The 27,138-nt window shown below is 38.0% G+C and overlaps 1 protein-coding gene across 1 annotated transcript in view; it reads left to right on the top strand.

Moving 5' to 3' along the window:
- Positions 1-17,133, top strand: part of PGR (progesterone receptor) — a 37,345-nt gene extending 20,212 nt beyond the window's left edge. The window contains exons 4-8 of the mRNA XM_052670913.1: positions 3,963-4,265; positions 5,608-5,752; positions 8,552-8,682; positions 12,485-12,642; positions 15,243-17,133. Of these exons, the coding sequence (XP_052526873.1) occupies positions 3,963-4,265; positions 5,608-5,752; positions 8,552-8,682; positions 12,485-12,642; positions 15,243-15,398 (893 nt within the window). The 3' untranslated portion in view covers positions 15,399-17,133. The remainder of the gene's footprint in view (positions 1-3,962; positions 4,266-5,607; positions 5,753-8,551; positions 8,683-12,484; positions 12,643-15,242) is intronic.
- The last annotated feature ends 10,005 nt before the right edge of the window (positions 17,134-27,138 follow it).

Below are 27,138 nucleotides of genomic sequence, written 5' to 3'. Positions count from 1 at the left end.
TAAAGTGAGAGCCACAGTGTTCTGTCAAGAGTAATAAGTCATTGACATTTTTCACCTGATTAGAGTGATTGCAGGGTGTGAGGAAGGACAGTGAGGTGTTTGACTTTCGCTAGAAATCAATCCATTTTAGTACAAAATTTCCACTATTAATAATGATGGATTGGCTGTTTTATTCTGTGTACCTAGTTAGAAGAATATTAAGAAACAGAATTATGGTATGTGTAATGGAGAAAATCACAGTATATTTGATGCTAAGATGATGTAGGTTTTATTGTTTTTATTACTTTGTCTTCTGAGTACACATACTACTCAAATACTATATCACTTGCTCTTCGTAGTAAATCAGGGAACTGTGAGTACCAGGAAGCTGCTTGAGTGGCTGGCCATCCAATTTAAAACAAATTAGTGAAAATGACAGAAAGAACAGATGTTCTGTATAAATGTGCACAGAATGGTCTTACATTAACACAAATAGTTGCCAGGTTGGATTAGTAGTCTTTACACATTATAGGGCATAGTAGAGACATTTGCTTAAGTTAAAGCAGGAAATTATTTCAATGTTTTTGTAAGCTACAATTGAAAAAACAATACTACTTTCAAATCTTTGTTGTTCTCCCTATGTCCTTAAGAGTGAAAATCTGTGATGGTTTCCTTGCAATAGATAGGAAAGTTTACTGTGACTTACCTATAGGTAACAAGTGGATTTGGTGTACTGCTAGCTCTTAAGCAGCATAATTAGACATAAACGCATACATAAGTCTGCAAAACAGTGCAGCATTAATTCTGATCCATTTAATCACTTGGAAACATGGGTACTTATTAACTACTCACATTTCCACATGGTAAGTGCTCTGTCTGTTTCTTTTTTTACTTGTTCTCTGAACTGTAAAAATATCTGAAATCATTATTTCATTTGAAATCATTATTTATGATCTACCAAATGCATTGTTCCCTCTCTGCTTTCCTTCATGCCTAAACAATAGTTAATGGGAAATTCCCAGCATGTTTAGGACTATATAAGTATTTTCTATGGTAGAAATTGGTCCAAGTGTCTATTATTCTGTGTTTTGTTTTCTCTTTTGGTGCTTTTGTTTTCTTTTGTTTTGTTTTATTTTGCCCAGATGTAAGATAATTTGTAAGTTGGTGTTGGGTTATTTACTAAGGACTCACTGATCAGGAATATTTGTATCCTTATTACAAGTGATAAAATAAGCATAAGATTGGCGCAGAACTTGATACAGAGCTAATTGACCTCACAGTTAAGTTAGTAGGAGTACAAACTGTGACTTCATTGGATAATGACTGCTGTTGAAGAGCCCATCCTTCACATTTATACAGTTAATAACATGTGAAATGTGACCAGGAGGGCGAGGGAGGTGTCTCTGCCCCTCCACTCAGCTCTTGTGAGACCTCACCTGGAGTATTGTGCCCAGTTCTGGAGCCTTCAACACAAGAAGGACATGGGGCTGTTGGAGCAGGTCCAGAGGAGGGCCACAATGATATCAGAGGGCTGGAGCACCTGGAGAGTTGGGGCTCTTCAGCCTGGAGAAGAGAAGGCTCCACAGGGACCTTAGGAAAAAGGGGCCTACAGGAAAGCTGGGGAGGGACTTCTATTAAGGGCATGTAGCAATAGGACAAGGCTGGGTGGGGCTTTAAGGAACATTGGCACTGGATGACCTTAAAGGTCCCTTCCAACCCAAACGATTCCATGATTCCATGGTTCTGTTTCTTGAAATTTTGTTTAGCATATTCTCTTTGGCTTTTAAATAGTGTTCTAATTAAAATGGAAGCTTTGCACTTTTGTGTACACCTTTCTTTTCTGTTTGTAAAATGTGTAAGTATTCATATTTGTGATAGGAAAATAAAAAAACTTCTACTTTTTAAAGCAAATTTGAGCTTTTTAGTTGCCATCATCTACTCATTCCTGTCTGGTTCAAAAACAAGAGGATTGATTCTTCCTTCAGCTATGCCAGTATACATCAAGAGTTACTAAAGACATGGAATTTTTTCTGTATTAAGTATTTAGAAAGAACAGAAGGAATCTTTCCATGTTTGATGTATTAATCTTCTTTGATGTTACACTATGACATTAATGTACTAATGAATGTTTTAAAAAGGTCAGTGCAAGTCTCTGGAGTATCCATCTTAGATATTCCAAAATGGAGATACAGGATTTTGATAAATTTTGTTATCTTCTATTATGTAGGAGCACATAAAGAAAAGGGAATGGGTTTGTTCCTGCATAAATCCATTTTTATTGAAACCTTCCATTTTTGCATGTAGTTGGGAGACAGAAAGTTGCCAAGGAGGAAGGCGATGGATGAGACACACTGCTTGTGTCTCTAGGTGCCTCCAATGCCCTGCTGAGAAAGGATTCATAGCACATGCTGAAATTAAGGTGTGCTCCCTTACTCCAGTGTCCTGGAGTCTCTTTGGTGCATAGGTTGCATTCTGACAGTGCAGCAGTACTATCAGCTAAAACAAAAAGAGGGCAGTAACAGAGATTTTTCTGTCACATTTATTTAGTGTGTGTTATTTCCCCTGTCAAATATTTCACTTATAAATAAAAATACTGCTTTTTTCAAAAGATAATGTGATATGCATTATGTCAGCCAAATGCATACACAGCGCTACACTTCTACTACTCTTCTCATTTACTTTTAGTGTTATTTGTGTTTTACCTTTTTACAATACAATTTCTCAATGATTCAGTGATATGATAGGCAGAGATTTTCTTTTCCACCACTGAAATTTGCTGCATGTCTTTTCTGCTTTTTACAGTACAACAAGTAAAAATATCGACTTCTGGTTTGTTTGATATATATATTTTTGAAAAGAGCATTCTCCTTCCTTATTGTTTTCTTTAAGATTGAAACTTGTGAGCCTCTTAATTTTCTTGAGAGAATGACTTAGTATATGTTTGCTATCACCCTGCATCTCTCTCATTGTTCTACTGCCATCTATATCAATATAAGTACCAGCTTCTTTATTATGATATACATTTTTTACTAAGGAAAACTTGTTTAACAGCACTGAGGAGTTTAATGACCTAACAGCAAGTTTTACCTTTGATGATCTGTTTAAAGCAAACACATTCCATGTAGCCGTAAATATGACTTTTCCTTGAAACTGTTACTGAGTGTTGCTGTTTTCGAGTCCTTGAAGGTTTGGTTTTTGGTGTCCATGTGGTGTACCTCCAGCCCTGAAACAATTTGGAAGAGTTGCTACCTAGAGCTCTGTATCTTTACAAAGCCGTGACAGGTGTAGTCTCTTTGTCTTTATTTTGGGAAAGCATCTCAAGTTTTGTTTTGCTCTGTTTTTCTGATTATTTTTTTTTTTTACAAACCACTTCACTCTAGAAAGTGAAGAGTTTTCAGAGGGTTAGCAAGGTTTTACAGTATATGTTGACCTTTCAGTCATTCCTGGATTCTGTTTTCATTCTTGCGAACAGCAGGAAAATATTACATGAAAGATTACTAGACTGAAATGCCTTCCTGGAATTGAAGCAAAGGAAATTTTCTGTGTGATAATTACTTACTTGCATTTCTGTTTCTGAATATTAGTGAGAAAAAACAAAAACAAAAACAAACAGTGTCCTTAATTAACACTGAATAGCAACCAAACTGTAGAGCCAGCTGGCTGGGCTGTCGGATGGAACAGTGGGAAGTGAACCAGAGAAAACTTTATGAGGTTACAGTAACCTAGAATTCATGCAATAATTTTAGTGGGTGGGTTCCATTCATCTCACAGTGCAGAGAGGAGGTTTTTGAGAGATAAACTCTTAAGAATTTTCCAAGATTATTCTTAATTACATAAATAGTAAAAAAAATCAACTTAGAAGACTATTCTATTTGTTGTAGATGGAAAGTGTAATCTAGCTCTACTGGAAGATATTGATGTTTCTGCTTCAAGTTTTTTAACAGATCTGCAATTTTTTTTTTTTTTTTTTTTTTTTTTTCCAGGTCGAAAATTTAAAAAGCTTAACAAAATTAAGGTTGTGAGGACATTAGATGTTGCACTCCAGCAGCCAGCAGCCCTTCAGGATGAAAGCCAATCTCTATCGCAAAGGCTGTCCTTTTCTCCAAATCAAGAAATACAGTTTGTTCCCCCAGTGATAAGTGTTTTGCGAGGCATTGAGCCTGAAGTTGTCTATGCTGGTTATGACAATACAAAACCTGAAACACCAAGTTCCTTGCTGACCAGTCTAAATCATCTTTGTGAGAGGCAACTTCTTTGTGTAGTCAAGTGGTCAAAATTGCTACCAGGTAATAGCAGTTCTTGTTGTAGTGAATTCTTGTTAAGCAAATATGTCATAAGCCAAGCAGTCAAAAGAGAAGATCACTTGCTTATTGTCTGCATGTTACTTAATTCTTAAGAAACTGTTAAAGGATTAAGTTTCCACTTCATCAGATGATGTATGCACTAATCAAATGCATTTTAATGGGAAGTCCTTTGTAAATTAAAGTTTGTTTATACTTATTTAAAAAACAAAAAACAAAACAAAACAAAAAAACCCAAACAATAGAGGTCCAGAGTGTTTCTATTCTTGATCATTATAGCAGCCTTTCCATCCTAACTCTTCTGACTCTACTATTCATACTTTGAGTTTATATATTTTTTTTCTTTTCTGCATGTTCTTCATTCTTATTCTTGTTGAAAAGAATTTTGAAAGAAACAGAGAAAAACTACAATACTAATAGCTAAACAGCTCACAAATACTCTATGAATGATAAGCAACTGAATTTCTGAGGAACTAAGAAATAGAAAAGAAAAGGTCGTGATTATATATCTGTGTTCTCTGTATGGTAATAGAAGCCTGGTCCTGGGATCTATAAAAATCAGAATATTAATTTGGAGGCCTAGAAATGTGCTTTAATTTGGGCTCAACTGACACTTCTGTCCTGCAGTACAGTGTCAGACCTCATAGTTGAACTGGGATTGTTCAGTCTGGAGAAGAGGCCCAGGGGATACCGTATAGCTCTCTACAACTGCTTGGAAGGAGGTTGTAATGAGCTGTGGCCAGCCTCTTCTCCCAAGAAACTAATGATAATATGAAAGAGAATGGCCGTAAGTTGTGCCAGAGGAGGTTCAGGTTGGATGTTAGTAAAAATTTCTTCACAGAAAGAATGATGAGATGTTGGAACAGGCTGCCCAAGGAAGTGCTGGAGTCACTGTCCCTAAAAGTGTTCAGGGAAAGGGTAGATGTGGCAAATGGATGGGGATAGGTTGATTGTTGGACTAGATGATCCTAGAGGTCTTTTCCAAACTTTATGATTCTATGCTTTTGTGGTATTTAATCTCATTAAGTGAGAAGAAAACAAAACTTTTTTTACTGGGTAATTTTCTGTCGGCTTTATGAGCTGAACCAGTTCACTGAGGATAGGATGAATGCCAGAGCTTGCTTGAGGAAGGTACCAGGACCAGCTAATGAGGAACAGTTTTTGGTAACAGGAAGCTGTTAAATCATCTCTGATACTTAGATGCAATCCTTAAAATTATCCAAGAGCAGAAGTTATAGACACACACACAGCTGATGTTCTCTGGGTTTAAATGCAATAAAGGTGTTCATAGGTGAATGTTTATTGTGTTATTTAATTTCATTTCCAGGATTTCGGAATTTACACATTGATGATCAGATAACTCTCATCCAGTATTCCTGGATGAGTCTAATGGTTTTTGCAATGGGATGGAGATCATACAAACATGTCAGTGGTCAGATGTTGTATTTTGCACCAGATCTGATTCTGAATGAGTAAGTAGACACTACTCATGCACAATATGAATGTTATTTTGAATTTCTTCGTGTTGATGGAACGTGATTTCACTGAAACCAAGTTTTCATTCATTATTTGTTCTGTTTCAAAATTAAAGGCGAAGTCCACTGAGGACATAAAATTCAGTAACATTGGGAAGGATTGTATGGGAATCCCAAATATTTTATTGATGAGGCCAAACAAAATAAGTTCAAATACTATTTTAATTATCTAACAGAAAAGAATTAGAATTATGCTGTCAGAAGATTTACATGAATTCAAATGTGTAACACAGAAGTTCACATTCATTAAATGAAACTAAACGGGATTTTCTTTGGTCATCGGTGATTGGATGGGTTTTTGTGAGATGGTGGATTAAATTCTTTCATCTCCCATGTGTGTTAATTGTGCTGTACAAATTGAAGCACTTTGCAGGGATAAGACTCAGAGAGCTTCAAATTCTGTTGGGTCCCCTCGTGTACTCTGGGATATATCTCATGGTTATATTCAGAAATCCACAGTAATGGCTTTAGGCAGTAGTGGTATGCCTTGGTGTTTTACCCTGCCTGTGCTCCAATGCATGCCATATGAAGAAGACTTTAAATACTTTCTTCCAGAGGAGTGTTGGGATTTATGAGCCCTGCTTATAATTCCTTGTAGACAGCTTCCTGTTTGTAGCTCAAGACCATTTATGTTGAGAAAGAGGTGGACTGACCGCATGCAGTTCTCTTGGCTGTAGAACATCTCGTCAGATCAGTGTCAGAAAAAATTATAAGAGCTAAACATGAGGAGTAATGTACACTAAATCAAAGCTGCCACTATTTACTGGGAAAAAAACAAAAACAAAAACAAAAAAAACTTTTAGACCAGTGAAAGGTAACTGCTGAACACCAGCAGAAATGGCAACCCTCCCTGCTTCCTGCCCTGGTCATGCATGCCTAAAATTTTACTTAAGCAGGATCAAACACTATTTGGCTGCATGGTAGAATAGATAAGGAAATGACATGTTTGAAAAATACACTAGGTTGAAACCTAACTTGCCAATTAAGCTGATCCCTGATCTGACTCACCATGTGGGCTGGAAGGCACTAATGCCAGAAGAGTAGGAGTGCACACCTAGAGGTGGGAAGAGATCGTGGAAATTCCATCTACTATGGCAACACACACATAGATTGTTTTGAAATAACCATGAAACCACAGTCCAAAGATTGTTTTGAAGACAATTTGTTATGTACTGAATTTATCTGAAAATGAACTGTAATGCTCTTTGAGAGTGACTTGCTCAGTAGCATAATTTCAGAGAGTAAGCAGTATTGGATTGACAGTGGTTTCATGGACTTGTATTAAAACATTACAAGGCTTTACTGTTACACCTGTGGTCTCTGAAAATATGCTTATGAGCAGCATCTAATGCACCTTGAAAGCTATTGCTTATCTAAGATGCTGTTTATGAATAAGGATTATCAGAAAGGCCAGGCTGAATGGGGCTGTGAGCAACCTGGCCTAGTGGGAGGTGTCCCTGCCTGTAGCAGGGGGGATTGGAACTGTACAAGCTTAAAGGTGCCTTCCAACCCAAACCATTCTAGGATTCTATGAAAGGAATAGAAAGGGAGAATTAAAGTGGATATGGAAATAAATCGAGCCAGTTCTTGCAGATCGAAATTTCACGTTTGAGTCATTGAAGACCTGGTACAAGACTTTGGATATAGAACAAAACTGAAAACATTTCATTGAAAATAACAAAAACACTTTAAATACCATAAGCAAAAACCCTTGGTGCATTGAGAAAAGTCTTTTATTAATGGAAAATATCTTCTATTTCTGTTTGGAACACTATCTGTAGTTAGTTTGGAATGCTAGACTGAGCTCAGAGTTACAATTCCCATTGTAACAAGTGATAAAACTCCATTGGTCTCATGGGGAGCAAAATTTTATTGGCATGTAATTCTTGTACCTCAGGGTACAGCTTTGTAAAATAACTCCACATTACTGCATCTTCCAGTGAATGTAGGACAAACTCAGTTTAGTTTACAAACTTTATAATGATATTGTTTTTATCATTTCATCATCAGTTAAGAACTGCCTTTCTAATAAATAAATGCAATAAAATAAATTCACTACACCAAAATCTCAAAGAGAAAAGTAAGATCAGAGTACTGCAAAAGACTAGATAATTTTTGTATTTCCTTGTGAAATGTCCTATTTACTGCTGCAGGAGTCAGGTAAGGCTGTAGTAATGTCTACTTTCACTTAAAATATTTTTAAAATATGCTTGCATTTAATACTTCAACTGTTTCTGCAGTGCTACAAAATAATTCAGTTGCACTTAGCAGAAGAATTTTGTACAAGCAACAAAGAATTTTGATGTACATTAATTAGAAACATCTTTGCAAAACCTATGAACAAGTTTTTATCAGCTTTCAGCCTCTAGTTTTATGCTTTGTTTTCAAAGAACTTAAAAAGTTATCAACTTCTAAACAAAAGCACTTCATCCTAAATATTAGCTTATTATAAATTAATAAAAAAACTTTATTTTTGGTGATAAGCATTCATATGTGATAGTCTACAAGTTCTTTTCTAACCAGAAGTAACAGATTAAACATTGAAAATAACAACTTGTTACTTACAATTAAAAAACTAGTAAAGAAATTGTTCATTTGTTTTTCTTAATTTCAACACTGTTAATTATGCTGCTAACAAGGCACTTCCTTGAAACAATTAGTAATTAAGCTGCTCCTCTTCTTTATTTTCCTGTTTTGTTTTTTTTTATTTCTGTTTTTGCCTTTTCTGGGTGTAAGACAGAGGATGAAAGAATCGTCGTTCTATTCGCTGTGTCTCTCCATGTGGCAGCTCCCACAGGAGTTTGTCAGACTCCAAGTTAGCCAAGAAGAGTTTCTATGTATGAAAGCACTGCTGCTTCTCAATACAAGTAAGCTCTTTTGTTTCTAACATATCACTGGTAAAATCTTTGTTTTGACCAATGTTGTTTAACTTGACAATTGCTGAGCTTTCTGGCTTAACAAATGGAAAACTTCTTCAGGAGGAAAATGTTAGCATATCAAGACCTAAAAATATGTTTGCAGTGTCTGTAGGGAACAAATAATCTGTTTCATGATTGTCTTTATTTTGTATAAAGGCACTGGAGAAATGTTGGATCCCTTTTAATGTATTGTAATACTGTATTATGCATTTTCAAAACAACTGTGCATATTTCGGTGAGGAAGAATGACTTCAAACGACACTACACAGATAAAAATCTCCTACAGGCATTGGAAATATATAAATATTTGATTGACTTTGAGGTTTGTTGGTGGAGGGATTGATTCTGGCCAAGAAGTTAAAGCATGCTTATTCAAAAGATTCGCAAAAGTGGACATGGCAAACAATACTAATATTTATTCACATTTTCTACTTAAGCCAAGGTTTAGCACAGATGTGGATAGACTAACTTCTTTTAGTTGTTTACTTGAGTACAACATTTGTGATCTCTTCAATTGTATGCATCTTTGTAAGAATGCAGTATACAGCACTGCACTGAACTGCAATTGGAAAATATGGTAGTTGATGAGATTCCCTTCTGAAGCCTTTTCTAAAATACTGGGAAAGTCATCAGCTGATGCCTGAAACAGTCCACAAACAGGAAGTTTTAAAATTTTACTGCTACCTTTAGGAATAAAACTAAACACCTCCTAGAACTAGAAGTGGAAGAATGTTGAAGTTTGGTTCTGTGCACACTTACTGAGTTTCCTGTTTCTTGGCTGTACAAAGACTCAACAAAAGATAAGGAATTAAAATTTATTCCCTCTTAGGCTGTTCTTGCCTGCTGTTTACATAAGCTCATGCTTTCAGAAGTCTGTCATCAGCAGAGTATAGACAGTAAAGTAAGCGTAGTTCATAGGAATATAAAAATTACTAGCATAATAGCAAAATAGCACACACTCTGCTAGTGGAATAGAAATAATACAGAAAATAATCCCAATGCAATATAACTGCAGTTTCTTTCTTGGAATTACATCAGAGTTTTGAATATATTCCCATAATAAATGTTTTCCATCTTCTTTTCATCACATTTTGAAATCCTGCATCTATGAAAATGCTGGAGGGAAGTCATACATTTCAGTTAGGTTTAGATACATTTGTGATATTTTAACTCCACATACCAGTAAGCTCAAATAAAATAATTAAAAAAAAATGCTGCAGTGGTCCACTCCCTCTCAATGCTGGGTGCATCAGTTTAACAGTGATCACTAAGCCACCATTCTTTATCAACTGCACTTCCATTATAAACTCACTTTTAAGATCATGTGCTTGTATGTATGCAAGAAATGAATTTAATAATATGAAAGTATTTTTGCTTATGTTCATGAGTTTTGCTTTCTGTTCATTCCTCTACTTATTGTCTTATAGGAAAAAACAGTTTGTCAGATCTTTGGGAAAAGGAACACACCTAACCATTGTTGCTGAGACATTTAGTAAACATTTGGTACTGTATAAATACAATACTCTCCACAAAACAATGTTCAAAAAGCATAAAACCTGATTGTTGATATAAAGTATTTTTAAAGATTATTTCTATTTCATGCTGTTCACCTTTATCCTCTTCAGATGTGAAAGTGTGACCATTTCAATCTTTCAATCTCATTCTGTTTTCTATTTGAGTTTTTATTATAATCCACTGGCTTTTCTTTTAAAGACACAGTAATGTGTATTGCACATAACTAAATATCAGACACAATGTATTTCTAAATCTGAATGGAAACCCCAGCTTTATTTTTAACATTTTCAGTTTTACTTTTTTTCCCTTGATGTTACTGTGGTGTAGTCTTTTTCTGTTTTTTTTTCCTACTGTATTACTGACAGTTTTAAAACTGTCTCAAAAGTAGAATTAGTTTTTGCAAAAAGTAGACCAACTTTTTTATTTTCTGCCATTGTTTCGATTTTCTAGTTCCTTATTTACTATGTTTTACATATAGACATATGTTATATGCTTTGCCTTAATTATACCCAAAAGTTCTAAATAGTTCTCCATGTAACAGAGGCCACACATGTGGGAACCAATACAGTGAATAGCTCAGACAGAATATGATATAAGGAAGTTGGATTGTCTTATGGAGAGTACAACATGCTTAGTCCAGCATTTCATCATCATCAGCTGCCAGAAGAAATCAAACATGACACGTCCCTAAAAGCCAAGCTGCTATTCGATATGTGGAAGCAATCACAACTTCTGTTGTTGATTTTTATTTAAGTTCAGATTTGGGTTGGTATCAGAATTTGAATTCTACATGCCAGTTCTTAGACACATGTCTTTGTAGTCAGCTTGCTATTCTGTAGATATGTATGCACATATATACATATATACATATATATGTCTCCATCCTTCCCCCAGACATTCAGTTGTCTGAGAAAGTACTGACATGAGTGGTCAGTGTCAACTTGGATCATTTCCTCTCTTGGACAGTCTCCCATGAAATAAGAAAATTCTGCTTCAGAGCAGAGATTTGAACTTTGCTTTGTATAGGCTCTCTCTGGGCTCTAGATGAAGAAAATTATGAATTTTAATGTTTGCCTCAAATGTCTTTATTTGCCTTACCTTCTCTTTCTTTATGTATCTATCTATGTCTATACCTATATCTATACCTATGAAGTGTAATTCATGTCTTTCTAAAGCTGCTTCTACAACAGTGAATATGTCATGTGCCCTATTCTCACCTGATATTTTCCAATGAAAATATAGGGAGCTGTGGTAACAAGATAAGATGGAGCTGCCTATGTTGTTCCTTGTATATGTGCTGTCAGAAGATGAAATGTTAAAAGTGACATTACAGTGTGAAATGTCATCGGAAAAAGAAAAAGGAAAGGGAAAAAGAATTTTTCTATCAAAAACAGTATTTCTGAAACTAGATTCTATTTTAATATATGATTATTTTAACAAAGCAAGGATTTAAATTTGAGTGCCAGTTGGGGATGTTTTTTCAAGTTTTATTTTTTAGAATTTTCATTTCAGTGTCTTCAACAACATAAATTATAAGACATATATTACATGCTGCCCTGTCATGGAAAATAGTGTTCAGACTGTATCAAAGTTTCCTTACAGTGCTGCCAGAACATAGAATCAATGCTCAAGCATGATCTTACTACTAGGAGTCACTAACAGGTTCATTTTTGGTATTCTCTGTATTCCTTCATTTTGGTCCTAACAACAGACCATTAAGAGCAGAGTGAGTTGAGCCATTTGCTTCTGTCTGCTAATTATCTAAGAAATATTCAGATTTAAGACTCTAAGAGAACATCTGCTCTTTTGAGTAAGAGAAGTCCAAACAGGAAACCTGAGCCTTGGATGCTTTACTGTCTACATTATTTGAAGCTGTTAATTCATTCCATGATGCCATTTCAAAGCACTCCAGCTAGATGTAGGATAAATATGCTCTAAGGGGGGCAGGCTCTCGGCAACGTAAGATAAGCCAACCTATGATATATTTCCTTAAGGACCAGAGGGGTTCTTTTTGCATTCTTCTTTCAGCATGGCCTTAAACTTCATCTATACCTATTTCTAGACATCAGAGGTTAGTATGTTGTATAACTATTTCTGGATAAACTGATTAACAGGAAGAAGTACTTGGCAGATAATAAATTGCACAGCACACTGTGAAATATAATCTGTTCCCTTACTTAAATCTCTCTTTTTGCCTTAAGAATACATTGCAACACAAATGTTGCTTTCTTTTCAGTTCCTTTGGAAGGTCTAAGAAGTCAAAGCCAATTTGATGAGATGAGAACGAGTTACATTAGAGAACTGGTGAAGGCCATTGGCTTGCGCCAGAAAGGTGTTGTGGCTAATTCCCAGCGTTTCTATCAGCTTACAAAACTGATGGATTCCATGCATGATGTAAGTTTACTTGTTAACTTGTGTTGTTATTCTTGTTTTTTTTTAAGTCAGAAGCAATTTGAATTTCATAAAGGAAATTTTATGAAAAGTGTCTGGTTAACACTTCTAAACTAAAAAAAATGTAAGTATACCTCTCCTTTGATGTGTGAATAGAACGAAGAGATAGCTGTATATTTGGTAATCAAAACATACTGTATAAAATGTTTAAATATTTGAAAATAGGTATTTGAACACTACTTCTGCGTTATTTCTGTATCTAGAGCAGTTAAGATTGTTGGTAGGACTCCATGTGTCTGTATGTATGTACATGTTCATAAAAAATATTTACAAAACGTAGAGAATAGGGAACTCAAAAGAAAGCCATTGATTTTTCTTCCTTAATTCAAGTATTTTTACACATATACTGTATGCTGTTTTTTTTCCAGTATCCGTTCATATTCTGGGATTGATTAATATCAGAGATCTCTAATAGTGATGCAGAAATTCATAAGTGTTTTAAAAGATATATCTGAATACTTTCCACATCCCTGAAAATCCAGCATGCATCCTCTGGGCTTAGCATCCATTAAAACTGAGGAATGATACTCTCTACCCATGCGAATAATGTTTTGTAGTGGCTTCTGCATCTCTGCAAGAGAGGCAAGAAGCAGAGATACAAGGCCATACCTCTGCTTGAACATGGACTGGTGGAGTGGCACTAAAATACTTCAAGAAAAGTGATTTTGAATTCTTGGTTGTGACAAGGTCATAGAGAGTTGAGGGAAGGATGAGGTCTTTGTATTCTTTTGTGCTTATGTGCTTTTTTTTTTTTTTTTTTTTGTGAATAAATTCATTTTTTCATATAAAAGCTTTCCTTGTCACTAATTCCTCCTTTTGATGGAAGAAAAAGCTGAAAATCCCATTTATGAAGGTTGAGAGAGGCAACAATATTGATAATTATGTGGTTCACCAGGTAGTCTGGAATCCTTTGATCCACTGCACAGACCTCTCTCTATCAACTTTTGCTCTGCACAGAAATCACATTGACCATTTAGCTGTCGCATCTTGTCAGATAACATCAGAAGATGAATAGGATAAGGATGAAAATCAAAGAATCAGAGAATTTTAGGGGTTGAAAGGGACCTCTAGAGATCAGCAAGTCTAATCCCTCTGCTAAAGCAGGTTCCCTTACAGTAAGCTGCACAGGTAGCCATCCAGCCAGGTGTGAATATCTCCAAAGGAGACACGACAACCTCTCTGGGCAGCCTGTTCCAGTGCTCTTTCACCCTCGCTGTAAAGAAGTTCTGTAAAGAAGTCCTGCACATTTGTGTTGAATTTCTTATGTTCCAGTTTTTGGCCATTGCTCCTTGTCCTATCACTGCACACCACTGGAAAATATTTATAAACATTGATCAGATCCCCCCTCAGTCTTCTTTAGGCTGAACAAATCCATGTCTCTCAGCCTTTCCTAATATGGAAGATGCCCCAGGACCTGTATCATCTTTGTCACCCTAATAATCCTTAAATACAAAGTTAGACAGCAGAACGTTCCGAAGGGGAGGATATTGAGATTAGCTACAAGATATACTGGTAGTTGAACTCCTCATTATTTGGGATTGTCAGTGCTAAATCCTTGTCAGGAATCCAGTCAGCCAGCTTTTACTTGCAAAAACAGTTCCTGGCCAGTGTCCTACTCATGCTAGCCAGGTGCTTAAGGAATCTGTCATATGATGTTTGCATGTGGCTTGCTTGGAATTGAAGACCTTCCTGCCTTACTTGGAATAAGAATTTTCAGTTTGGATCTCACAACATCCAGAGAAGAATTGAGTACTGAGTTATTTCTTCATTTCAAATTTAACATAGTAAAATAGCCTCAATGGAAGCAAGTGAAAGAGGCTTGCAGCAGAATATCCAGCAGAGTGATGGCTGGGGTAGTGTTTGGTCTGGAGATGTCTGAGTGCGACTCCCTCTTCCAGCTCAGGCTGAGAGAAATAGGTGATACAAGATAAGCCATCCCACTGGAGAGACCACACATTGGTAAAGCTCTAATAGGATTCTAGACAACATAAAGGTCATAGGTCTTTAAGAAAAACTAAAAAAATTGGTACTTCTTAGAGAAGGTAGGTGAAAGGGTTCCTATGTGTAGCAGTTGCTTTCTAGCAACAAGGGCCTATGAAATTTAACATTATCAGCATATCCAGATATGATCATAGTCAGAGCTATGGGAAACCTCGAAAGAGAAAATGCAGTCCTTGGGGCAATGTTTGAATATCATCTAGTAAACAAGGCATTGAGACTTCTTTTGTTGAACATGAGCATAAAATAAAAGCTTGAATAATTTTTAATAACTCTGTTGTTCATGGTACATGTAATAAGTGAGTTCTCATGCTAGTGAGTCTGACTTTTTTAGGACATGTCATTTAGCTATATTTATGATTTTTGCCTTGGAATTTTATTTTAATAGAGAATAGCAAGTTATCCTCATTATTGGTTCAAGGAATATTGTATTAAGATATAATGTGGATGTGTGAGCTGATGGATGTGTGAGCTAAGTGATTGATAGCATATTTATTTGGCTGCACTGCTGATAGCCTTACTTGTTTGTATTTTATTAAATCCAGCTAGTGAAACAGCTCCATCTCTTCTGTCTGAACACATTTCTCCAGTCCCGTGCACTGAGCGTTGAGTTCCCTGAGATGATGTCAGAGGTGATTGCTGCACAGCTGCCCAAGATTCTGGCAGGGATGGTGAAACCTCTTCTCTTTCACAAGAAGTGAAATGTCTTTTCTCTTACCATAGGGATGATTTCTGGGTCGGTTTTTGTTTGTTTATTTTGGTCAAGATTTTGCAATGTCAGGACTTCAGTGTGTTTGTCATACCCTGCCTACTGCTTTGTACTTGTAACATACACAAGCCATTTAAGCTTGATGTACATATTGTGAGTTCCTGATTCCTTAGCTGCAAAAATCACAACAGTCGGAAGAAATGTTTTGTAAACTTGGGTAGATTGCTATTTAGATATGCGTAAGAATGACAATAGAGTTTTCAGATTTCTAAGAACAGCTATCTTATACATTTTTCTTACATATTACACACTTTCAAATTTCTGATATGTCATGGTGAAAACTTTTTAATACATTGTGTGCATGTGTGCATGTGTACACGTGGGCATGCGCATGGTCCTGAAGTTTTTGAGGGAATTAAAATGTATATTGCCCACACTTTCTCACGGATATTTGACTTTTTATTTACTAATCTGCTTCACAGAAATATCCTTTCAAAGTCAGCTGTTCAAGTTTAAGTAGATACCACTGCAATGCCTTCATGAGTAACTAAAGCGCTCTCTGTAAAACATGTGAATATGGATTCATGTTCTTCTCTGTGCTCATATTGTATTGAAATTCTGATACCAGTGTGCTTCTTTCTGCATCATTCAGTGCAGTTCTTCGAAAATCAGAAAGCAGTGGAAAATTTCAGTATATATTACACCAGAATTAAGATGTATGTAAACCCACACAGCTTCAGTTTGTGTTATTTTCCTTTAAAGTTTGGCACTTAGTAAAGCTAAAACACATTGTTGTACTCTTAAATTTAGCAACTTAAAAATTATGTATTTCAGAAGTTTTAAATGGAAATATTTTCCATGACTATCAATAATCTTGATGGTTTGAATTCCTCCGTATGCTTAACCAACACTACCATCAAATTTTAGAGAGGTTAGAAACAAAAAGAAGTGGAAAATGTCACCACAAACATTTTGGTATACTTAACATTCATCTTAATACATTTAGTGAAGCTACATATTTTTACTTCAAAGGCGTGCTGTTTTAGTTGGAGTAACTGTATGAGGAGTTGGGCTAAACTAGCATTATACATTCATGAAGAATGTCATGGTTTTCCTGGAAATGAAGTATTTGACTAAAAACAATAATGCGATGGTTGTTGTTCCTTTTGTATGGACATGAAGCTACTTATATTTGAGGCAGTAAACTGCTGATATATTCAGATGAAGAGATGGATAAGCCCAAGAAGAATTTGGATTATTAAAATCTGACAAATTTTTGCCAGTCACTAAAGACAATACCCAGCTTCTCTAGCACTAATCAGTGTAGGAAATTGCAAGTCCTGGATAACTGCTGGCCATATGCTATTGCTTTTCCCCATTAGACACTGGATGCATCCATTGTGGTAGCATTCTGCTTATGGTATGTAATATGGGATGAATGGACTTGTCTTTGTCAGGTAAGCTAAGGCCCACCAAGAGGAAGCTACATAACAGATAGGAATAGAAGTTTCCTACATAGTACAAAACCCACTGGAGTTGTGGCAAAGAAGTGACCCAAGGAAAAATGGTCTAAGCAGACTTTTGTGCTTGTTTACTAGGTTCGTAACTTTTAACTGCCCCTAAACAAGATATTTCTTACTTATTCAATACTGTCTGACTTTCAACTGTCATCCTGAAAGCAATTGTGTTTTAATAAATAACACAAAATTCTGTTTCTACATACCAAAGTTTTGTTTTCTTTAATTTTCTTTGTATTTACATTCAGTTATACAGTTGTCCATTTCAACCATTCATCTTTTGTGTAACAACAATATTTTCATGCATTCCTTGGGGGTTTAAGCAAATGATTTACCAGGATAACCAGACTTTCTATGTTAGTTAAGATTAAACTGTTATCAGAAACTTCCCGTACTAAAAGTAGTTCCACAACACAAGACAAAATCACAGGATGCTAGGGGCTGGAAGGGACCTCTGGAGATCATCCAGTCCAACCCCCTGTTAAAGCAGGTTTCCTACAGGAGGATGCACAAGGAAGTGTCCTGCAGGTTTTGAACATCTTCAGAAAAGGAGACTCCACAACTTCTCTTAGCAGCCTGTTCCAGTGCTGTCACCCTCCCAGTAAGGATGTTCTTTCTCATGTTCAGATGGAAATTCCTGTTTCCCAGTTTGTGCCCAGTTCCCCTTGTTCTGTCACAGGGAACCACCAAAAAAAGCCTGGCCTTATCTTATCTGGCCCTCTCAGTCTTTTCCAGGCTGAACAGTCCCACATCTGTCAGCCTTTCCTCGTCAGGAAGATGCTTCTCCAGATCCCAAACTGTATTTGTGATCCAACTCACTTGGATTCTTTCCAGAAATTCCCTGTCTTTCTTGAACTGGAGAGCCCAGAACTGGACACTACTCCAGATGTGGCCTCATCGGGGCAGAGTAGGGGGGGAAGGATCACCTCCCTTGCCCTGCTGGCCACACTCTTCTTAGTGCACTCCAGGATACCCTTGGCCTTCTTGGCCACAAGGGCACACTGCTGGCTCATGGAACATCCTAATCCTGAAAACAGAAAACGGAGCAGGCATTACGTGTGCTTTAGGAATGCTCTGGATAAATCAACATCTGCCTTTGCTGAAGCCCTAACATTTGTTCCAAGTGTCTGCTGTGTCACTGTCCCACAAGTAGGGCAGATTAGTTTGAAATTATCTATGTTTGTCTCAAAGGCATAATCCAAAAAGGAAGAAAAGATGTCTTTTGGGAATAGTTTACAAAGGTTACCACATTATCAAATGGTGTTTCTTGAAGATCTCTAACTCACAGAAAAAAATCCTGGAATTTCATGATCATGCTAAATGGTCCACTGCACAACTCAGGACAAACTTGGATAAATATGATTGCTAATTTATATATGATTGCTGATTCAATTTGAAAATCTTGCGTTCATTACTTGATTGTCTGAAGTTGGACAAGAGTAGTTTAATTTAAGATCTTCCAGCTTTGAACAGAGTTTATGAGGAGCCAATAGTCTCCATTCCGATGCCATCATTTGTTCCAGATTACACAGATGCCATTAACAGTAATCAGGACACCAGATTAATTTCTTCCTCATGGAAATCTCATTTACTGTGACTTTTATTGCACATTTGTCCAGAAAATGACTTGCAAACCTTTTTTCTTTGAGGGTTTTTTTTTTTTTACAGATGAAGAGGCTTTTTAGTTGCCTGTATTTCATTGCATTAATTTTTTTTAAAAAAATTAAGGTTTTTTGTTTGTTTGTTTGTTTTAACCTGAGTTTTACAAGTAGATGCAAATAAAGCAACTTATTCTACTTCTCTCTGCATTGAATAAGTCATAGGAAGGCTGGGTCTTCTTGTGTTTCATTTTGCATTTTGGAAGGAAGGTGTTTCGGCAGACAGACTGTTTTGTTCTCTGGCACCTTGTCTAGGTGACACCAGAAGTTATTTATCTTATGATAAATAATTCCAGGTATGTATGCCTGAAACCCTCATACTCTACAGTTTACGTGTTTTTAACATAAAGCCTTTAGCATCGCCTTCTGCTGTTACTTAAGTGAGCAAACAAAAGCATGAAGTCCACTGCTTTCTTTGCTTCCTTCTGTTGTCATTCAGCTTTGCAAAGGCATCACGAGCTCCAAGTACTGTCATTTCTGTTCTGAACATCAAGCTGCCTGGAGTGGCAGCCCTTTCTAGGACAGAGCCCAGGAGACCATCGGAGCTGCAAGCTCTCATCCCAGCTTGTTTCCCTTTGTGCCTGCTGGGGCCAAAGAAATACCAAGAGGTCCAATGCTTGTTGACAAGGATTGATCAATCTTTTTGTCAGCATTTATGGAAGGACAAATGTTGGTTTGTCCAGGATGGAGGCAAACAGAGCCTGAAAACCTTTTAGCAGGTTTCCTGTGGTTCTGCAGTGCTCTGTGTGTGCACCATAAACCGCAGCTCCAGAACTCCGGCTGTTCCTTCAGCTGTGGTCTCTGGTGTTGTACCTAAAACAGAGAAGCTGAGACTTCACTCAACATTTTCAAAGACCATTTTCTATAGACCATTTTCTTATCAGTAAATGCTTTGTTATTACCTCAACACTCTTTTGCAGTGCTTTATGATGATATGCTAGTAATTCCATTTAATTGGGAAATTCAGCTTCTTTACTGTGCTCCTATCTAAAACAAATCTTTGTGTCAGTTACTGCTAGCATATATATGCCAAAGGTGATGTCTAGATGATGTAAATGTAGCATATGGTAATATGTGCAGGATCCTTCCATGACTCCCACCTGCCCAGACTGTTGGCTCAACCCCAAGGCAGAAGGGTGTGGTGCTGCCCTCCTCCTGCCTCGTGTGCCAGTCATGGCGTGCTGACCTCCCTTTCCTTCGGGTAAGTCAGCTTGCAGCCACGGAGTCAATGGCCAAAGCCCTTCCAAACTTCTATGGCTCAAAAGCCTGTGTATATATACTGCCAGGGTGGATTGTCAGCACTGCTGGATTTATTGGTTTGTACTGCTTTGTGTCACGGTGACCTGACTTTTGAACACAGGAATTGTTTTTCATTTAGTTCTCTTTTCCCCCTTGGAAGATGAAAAGGAAAAAAAAAAAAAAAAAAAAAAAAGAGAAGTCATGTTTTAGATGTTTTCATATTGAAATTTATGAGTTGTTTTTTTAGATGTGTGCTATTAATTTGGTAGATTGACATTATTTGCATGTGGAATTATATTGTAGCTTTTCAGATGCTTGTACAGAAACATGCAGTAAAAGGTGGCTGTGTGAGTAATAATAACTTAAAAACTAATTGCCTGTAGTCCTTAAATAGAAAATCATCCTCAGAATGCACCCTTGCTGTTGGAACTGAAGTCCTTAATGCAGCAGTTGCAGAAATTTTAAGAATATGAACAGTACTTAAATACAAAATGAAAAAAAAAAAAAAGTGCATTTTTTTAATTACATGCATTTATTTGCTTACATTGAGGTGGTCTGAGCCTATGGTGCTCTGCGCCAAGGTGTGTAAAGACTGCAACTTCTATATAAAGACTATCAAGGAGTGGTGAAATGTCACTGAATTCTAGCTCATCATTTAAAGCTGGCGACATTTCAGCTTCTTGCAACCATGCGCTGTGCTCATTATGAAAGCCCCATCGCAAGTCTGATAGTCATAGATCATGTCTTTCTGACCATGGAAACTAAATTAACCTCTCACCTCAACATGTATAATAGTTCCTCCAGTTCAGCATTCAGGCAGACCAGTGAGGAGGTTCTCACAGCGTCATTTACATGGTCTCAGTCTACTGCATTTTTCCCACAGCTCAGTTGAAATACCCACCCATCTGGGCTGGTACTAGAAATTCCTTTTGTTGTATCAAGGAAGAAGAAATATATAATTTCCAGGAATCCCAGACTTCACATCACTAAGCCCTATGGCTGTCCACTTTCAAATGAAGTGGGGACAGATTGAATGAAAGCACCAGGTGGACACAACAACATCTTTGCCATTGAGTTTTTTCAGGGATAACTGGATGGCTCAGTGCAGGGAGTTTTGTGTTATACAGGTAAGACTGTTATAGACATGATTGTTGTTTCTTGGATGTACCATTTTCACATTTGCTATTTCTCATACACAAGATGAAAGTACAGTACTGCTTTTACACCTCATACTGTTGCTTTTTTTTTTTGTCCAGTGTGAGACAATAGTCATCTACAAAGCCCTCAAGTTAAGAACATTAGTAGCTAACACTGTAAGTCCATATCTTATATTTTGTACAAATATATACATCTTACCAAATTATTTATTTTTGTGTGCATCATTATGAATTAAATGCACAGGTTTTCACAGTAGCTTAGAGAAAGTTAAGATCACAACTTTTATTGGACTGAAATTTCAGAGAGGAGTGGCTTGCAGTTACCAGTTGGAGCTGTCCTTTTGTTAGAATATTTGGAGATACCATCTCTGGAATGTGGCATTGTGCCTTCAGAATAGTGAGGTCAGAAGGGGAAAGAATACTTTCCCAACCATTTTCCTAGGTGCTAGCAAAACTTGTGACAGTAGGATCTGGATTTTACTGGTCCACATAAGCACGTTCTTTTGTCTGCAAAGTATGGCATTCTTGCTAAATATAACATGCTATTAAACAGAAGCAACGAGCTGGCAGTGTCAGATAACATTTCATGTTACTCGAAATGCCCAAGGAGTCGGCACAGGGCGGCTGAAGCACCATGGCCAGGCTGGGTCTATCAGGCCAGCAACAAACACAAGCAATGAGGACATCCTTCTGGGGCCGCTGGCGCCACGCACTATGGGCTGCACCACTAAGGATCACCAGGCTTTTCACTGAACGATGTAACTGGAAATGTTATATGCCAGAGATCTACAGTACTGTCACATTATGCTGGCCAAGTCTCTACCTACGGTTGCACGCAACAGCACTGAGTTTTCTGTACCCTGCAGCTGGCAGTGACAGCTGCAGTCACCTTACACTGGGTGGGAGGGAGGAACAGATGCCCTTAGCCAAGCTTTGTATCTGATCACAGAACAAGGTTATCAACACCTGGTATTTAAGGAAGTCTGAAAGCTGGAAAATATTCTTTTAGGAAGTCATTTAAAGTATCCTCAAAGCCTTCTCTGAAGATAGCCATTGATTTTAAAAAATAAAGCACATTTGTAAAATGTTTATTATCACATCTTAAAAATCTGAAGTATTATAAAGCATTTTTTCTCCCTCCCCCAGCCAGGGTACTTTCTATCCCAAGATTACTGGGCTGGGCAGTGCATTAGTGCGTGGTGGAGGCGGTGTAATCCTGGGTGTAAAGTTCTGTAGAAAGCTAAATAATTCTTAAGTTCAAGGCACGTTTAGACTGATGTTAGCATTTGTCTGTATATAACGCTCATGAGGGTGGAAGATATAATTCATGGTTTCTTGCATTTGTTTTATTTTTCTAAAAGGAGATTCGTATAAGATATCTGTATTTTCCAGCGAAGAGGAACTTGCATCTCTATATTTGTGCATCTGACACAGCTTTCAAGTATTTCTGTAAAGGTGCTGTCAAGCTGTGTTGTGTCAGGGCCAATAAACTGGAGATTTACTGTGCTCACAGCATGAGGAGTGCTTAAGTTCTCAGTAAGTGCTGGGCTGAAAGCAGAGCCGCAAAATGGCAACTGACTGCAGTGACCAGAGTTGTTGGAGCCTCTGCAGCCATGGAGCACCTGGGGGGGCTTCAGACTTCAGCTGGAGCTTTCTTTGCTTACTGACATAAAAGATAAGGGTCAGGAGTGTCCAGGAGTGTCCAGGAGAGTCCAGCTCCACATGGACTGACCACCAAAGGGCCGGGTCCCAGCCTGCACCTGCTGCCTAGCTTTGGGGCAACCCTGATGATTCAGGGCCAGACCTGAGAATGAGGTGTCACTCCTTGCTCAGGACACATGAAAATGGGGATTGGAACTGGATGATTTTTAGAGTTCATTCCAACCCAAGATATATATCAGTATGCAGATGAGAAGGCTCTGGGTAGACCTCATTGCAGCCTTCCAGTACCTATGGGGAGCTTATAAGCAAAAGGGGGAGTGACTTTTTACACAGTCTGATAGTAATAGGACAAGGGGGAAAGGCTATAAAGTAAAAGAGGGGGGATTTAGGTTAGATGTTAGGAAGAAATTCCTTACTCATAGGGCAGTGAGGCCCTGGCACAGCTGGCCAAAGAGCTGTGGTGCCCCATCCCTGGAGGCACTCAAGGCCAGGCTGGATGGGCCCTGGGCAGCTGAGCTGGTGGGGGCAACCAGCCTACGGCAGGGGGTTGGGACTGCATGATCTATAAGGTCCTTTCTAACCTAAGCCTTTCCATGGTTCTATGATTCTCTGAGAAGCATTGACCACGGCAATAACAGTGATACTTTGCCACGTTATTTCCACATAGTACAGTACATCTTGAAAGCGATGTTTTGGTTTTGTTTCTGAATGTGTCCCACTTCCTACAAAATACACATTCAGTCAGGGACACCTGCACTGCCATCTTTGTGTACATCCTCTTATGCAGTGATGCTCCTCTAGGTTGAATGCAATTGTTTCTTTGTCTACGTGTCCAATTTCAGTCTGAATGTTCACTGTTTCCTTCAAAAATGGAGGAGTTTTTAACAAGACATGGTATTGATGAATCTATGAGAGTTAGAGAATTTAACCCATTATTTGAGGTGAGATGTTAAAGGCCCTTGAAGCAGAAGCCTTTGCTTCAGTCTTTGTCTGATAACAGCCTCCTGATGTATTTGCTCACTGCATTTCAGTCTGCAATGACACAGGCGCTGTGGGGATATACTCACTTCTGTGCTAGACTGGTGAGCATGCACTTAAATGCATTGTTAGGTTCTTACACTGATCACCAGCCACTGGCAATGAGGATGGCCCTGCAAGGTGTCAGGAACCCTACCACGCAGTAAGAGGCACGAACTATGATTTCCATGTCAGTGGTGAAGAGGCTGTGGGCATAGATAAAGCACCAACCTGCTGAGGAGGCTCAGAGGGTTGCTTTTCCTCTGGCATCGCAGGCTCCTGGCTGCATCTTTCTGTGTCCCACAGGGAGAAGGCTGACAGGGGCAGTGCCTTGCAAATGGTGGAGAGGCAAAAGTTGTGTTCGTCCCTGCTGCACTGAGATGGGTTTCAGTATGAGGGATGTACACAGATGACACTGTGATAAAGAAACACCCTTTCTTCTTTTTCTCTTTGGATACAAAGTGTCCAGCAGAGTGAATTGCATTACCTAAAACGCATAGCAACATTCACCTGAGGTTCTCATACTGATGCACTGGCAGATACACAGATGTTAGGTTTCTGAGTTCATTTATCCAGGAAATATTTCAAGTGGCCTCAAACACTGATGAGCAAAACAGTATAGGAAAGGTTTCAGCAGTAGCAGTACCTTAACCTCTTGGTACATCTTGATGGTTTCTGTGTTGCACCAAGAGTAAAATTAATTGTGCTCATTTGTTTTTCATTTTTTTTTCCCATTCAAGACAGCACAATTTTTCATATTTACAGAGTAGAACCAGTATTTCTTATAACCAAATATCAGCATCCCTCATGCAAAAAGAGCAAACACAGAATGACTGTTTAAGCTGTTTCGTGTATTTGCATTTGCATTTGTTTGCAGTGCCCAATACAATTTAATTTCACCTAAATCTCTGTGGTGTCTTCTGCTGTTTGCCTGGTGCCTCTCAGATGGCCTTAGAAAGTGCTGCCAGAGCCTGCTCTGATGTGTGCCACTTATTTTTTTTTTGGTGGAATTTCCTTATTAGAAAATCCTCAATAGGAATTCTGCCTGTTCTGTAGTAATTCAGCTCCCACAGTTGTCAGTGCCTCTGTTTCCATTGCTTTGTGCTCAGCTTTACTGTTCAAGCTTGCTGAAATCTTCATTATCTTTTTGTGAGGTCCTTGCAAACGGCACTTGTTTCATGCTGGGAACCAGCTGCACCCTGCACATGAATTAATTTATTTGGAGAGATCTATCAAGCTCAGGTTTCTTTATCTTTCTTCCGCCTGGGTTTGTGAATTGTCTCCTGGAAGGTTTCTCATGGGGCTGCACAGCGATCTCATCCGCTTGCAGACCATGCTCATTTTTCTCTAGCAGTGGTGTAAGTGCGGGCTGAAGTCTTGCAGCTCCTGCTCAGTCATGGTGGAAGTGGCATCCTCATTGCCTTTGTCATCCTCATCATCATCTTCATCGTCATTACTATCATCCTCATCATCTTCATCATCCTCCTTCTCCTTCTCCCTCTGCTCCCTGCAGCCCTGTGTAGAACCCAGACCTCAGCTCCCCTCCCTGCGTCCCCACCTGCCCGCAGGCTACACCCTTTCACTGCCAGAATGCACACCCTGCGATTTCCCATCATGTTTGAAAAATCTCCACCATCAAGATAAGCTGCATGTTTACCTTTGATTTTCCTTTCTTTTTCTTTCTTTTTTTTTTTTGTAAGAAGACAAAAACAATGCTCATCAATAAAAATAAATTGCTAATGCTTTTCATTCAGAGTAGATTCCAATCCCTTATAAGGGCACCTGAGAGCCATTAACAGTAATTTTAAATGAAATATACCCATGAAAGGTAAGTCTAACTAATCAGCTCCTCAATTATACTGGCAGAAAGATGTATTCCAATTACCAAAGCACTTTCAAGTGAATTAAGGCTCCTTTCTATGCCGGCTGTGGAGGTCACTGAACGTTCCCATGAATCCTTGCATGTTTACATTAAAAAAGCACACCACGATCTTTGGCAAAGGCACTTGCTCTAGGTTAGCTCAGCTTTTGAGCTTGTTGCAATAAATACAATGGAAAACTGGCCAACCATTGCAAAAATGTCAAGAATATCTTTCAATACTTTTGTTTCCATATCAGCGTTTAATCAAAATTGCATAGCTTTATGAATGTGAAATGAAATTATAGAAAGTGCAAATACACACTTATCATGTTTAATAAGCATAATGTTCATGCTGGAAAGGAAGATGGATTTTGAGGGTGCGAATCACGCCCAACTCACACAAAAACATTTCCAGCTCAGACCCAAACACTGTGCTCTGCTCTGTACATATCCATGTCCACATGCACTGCTGTATGAATCCACCTCCCATCAGCCCAACCCCACAGGGACTTGGAACTGTTGTGCTTGAGCATCTCTGTTCACACCTTAACTATTCCACAAGCCAACTGCTTGACAAGTCCCACTACTGCAGTTGCAGTACTGCAAGATCAAGCAATAGAATCATAGAGTGGTTTGGATCTCATACTCGAGAGGGTGTCTCTCAAGGATGAAGGGTGAGAACCACATCTCTTGACATGCTGGCCATGCTTCTTTTGATGCAGCTCAGGATATGACTGGCTTTCTGGCTGCAAGGGCACATTACTAGTTCATGTTCATTCATCAGTATGCCCAGCTCCTTCTTTTTAGGACTGCTCTCAATCCATGCATCTCCCAGTCTGTACAAACATCTGGGATTGCCCTGACCCAAGTGCCACATCTTGTACTTGGCCTTTTTCAAGGTCATTAGGTTCACCTGGGCCCACTTCTTCAGCTTTTGTAGGTCTCTTTGAATGGCATCCCTTCCTTCTGTCCTATAACTGCAGCACTCAGCTTGGGTTCATCAGCAAACTTGCTAACGGTGCACTTGATCCCATATCTATGTCACTGATAAATAGTACCGTTCTCAATGCAGAACTCTAAAGGACAGCACTTGTTACTGAAGGCCACTTATATGTTAAACCATTGACCACAACTCCCTGAATAACAAGAGTGTTATTATTTTGAGGGGAAAAATAGGTTCAGTCAGAGTCCAAGATTAAAAATAATAGAGGCCAGTCTCTGTAGGAAGGTCTTTTATTTTTAAAAACATTTATCAGATTTTTGAAATACAGTGTAAAGTACAATATAAACTACAATATAGAATTATGTCTGCAAGTCAGCTTATGCATGTCATGCCAGTTATTTACACGTAGATATATACAGAGTGCAGATAATTATTGAAACCACACCACAAAATAAACAAAGAGTTCAATAAGATAATTTAGTAGGACTTTATTAAATATATATATATATATAGTAATTGATTGTATATACTTTCCTATTAAAATACCATATAGTATCTAAAGTAACCCCTATAAACTCTAATACCTCCAAAATTGTCATAAATATGCTTGGAAAATTGAAACTATCTGTTTGCCCTCTCCAGCTGCTCTGCCTTTTGCTATACCATAAACTCTTGTAG

The sequence above is a fragment of the Tympanuchus pallidicinctus genome, unplaced genomic scaffold (assembly GCF_026119805.1).
Source record: "Tympanuchus pallidicinctus isolate F22 unplaced genomic scaffold, pur_lepc_1.0 scaffold11, whole genome shotgun sequence".
NCBI classification, from domain to species: domain Eukaryota; kingdom Metazoa; phylum Chordata; class Aves; order Galliformes; family Phasianidae; genus Tympanuchus; species Tympanuchus pallidicinctus.
This window is presented reverse-complemented; position numbering and strand designations above follow the sequence as displayed.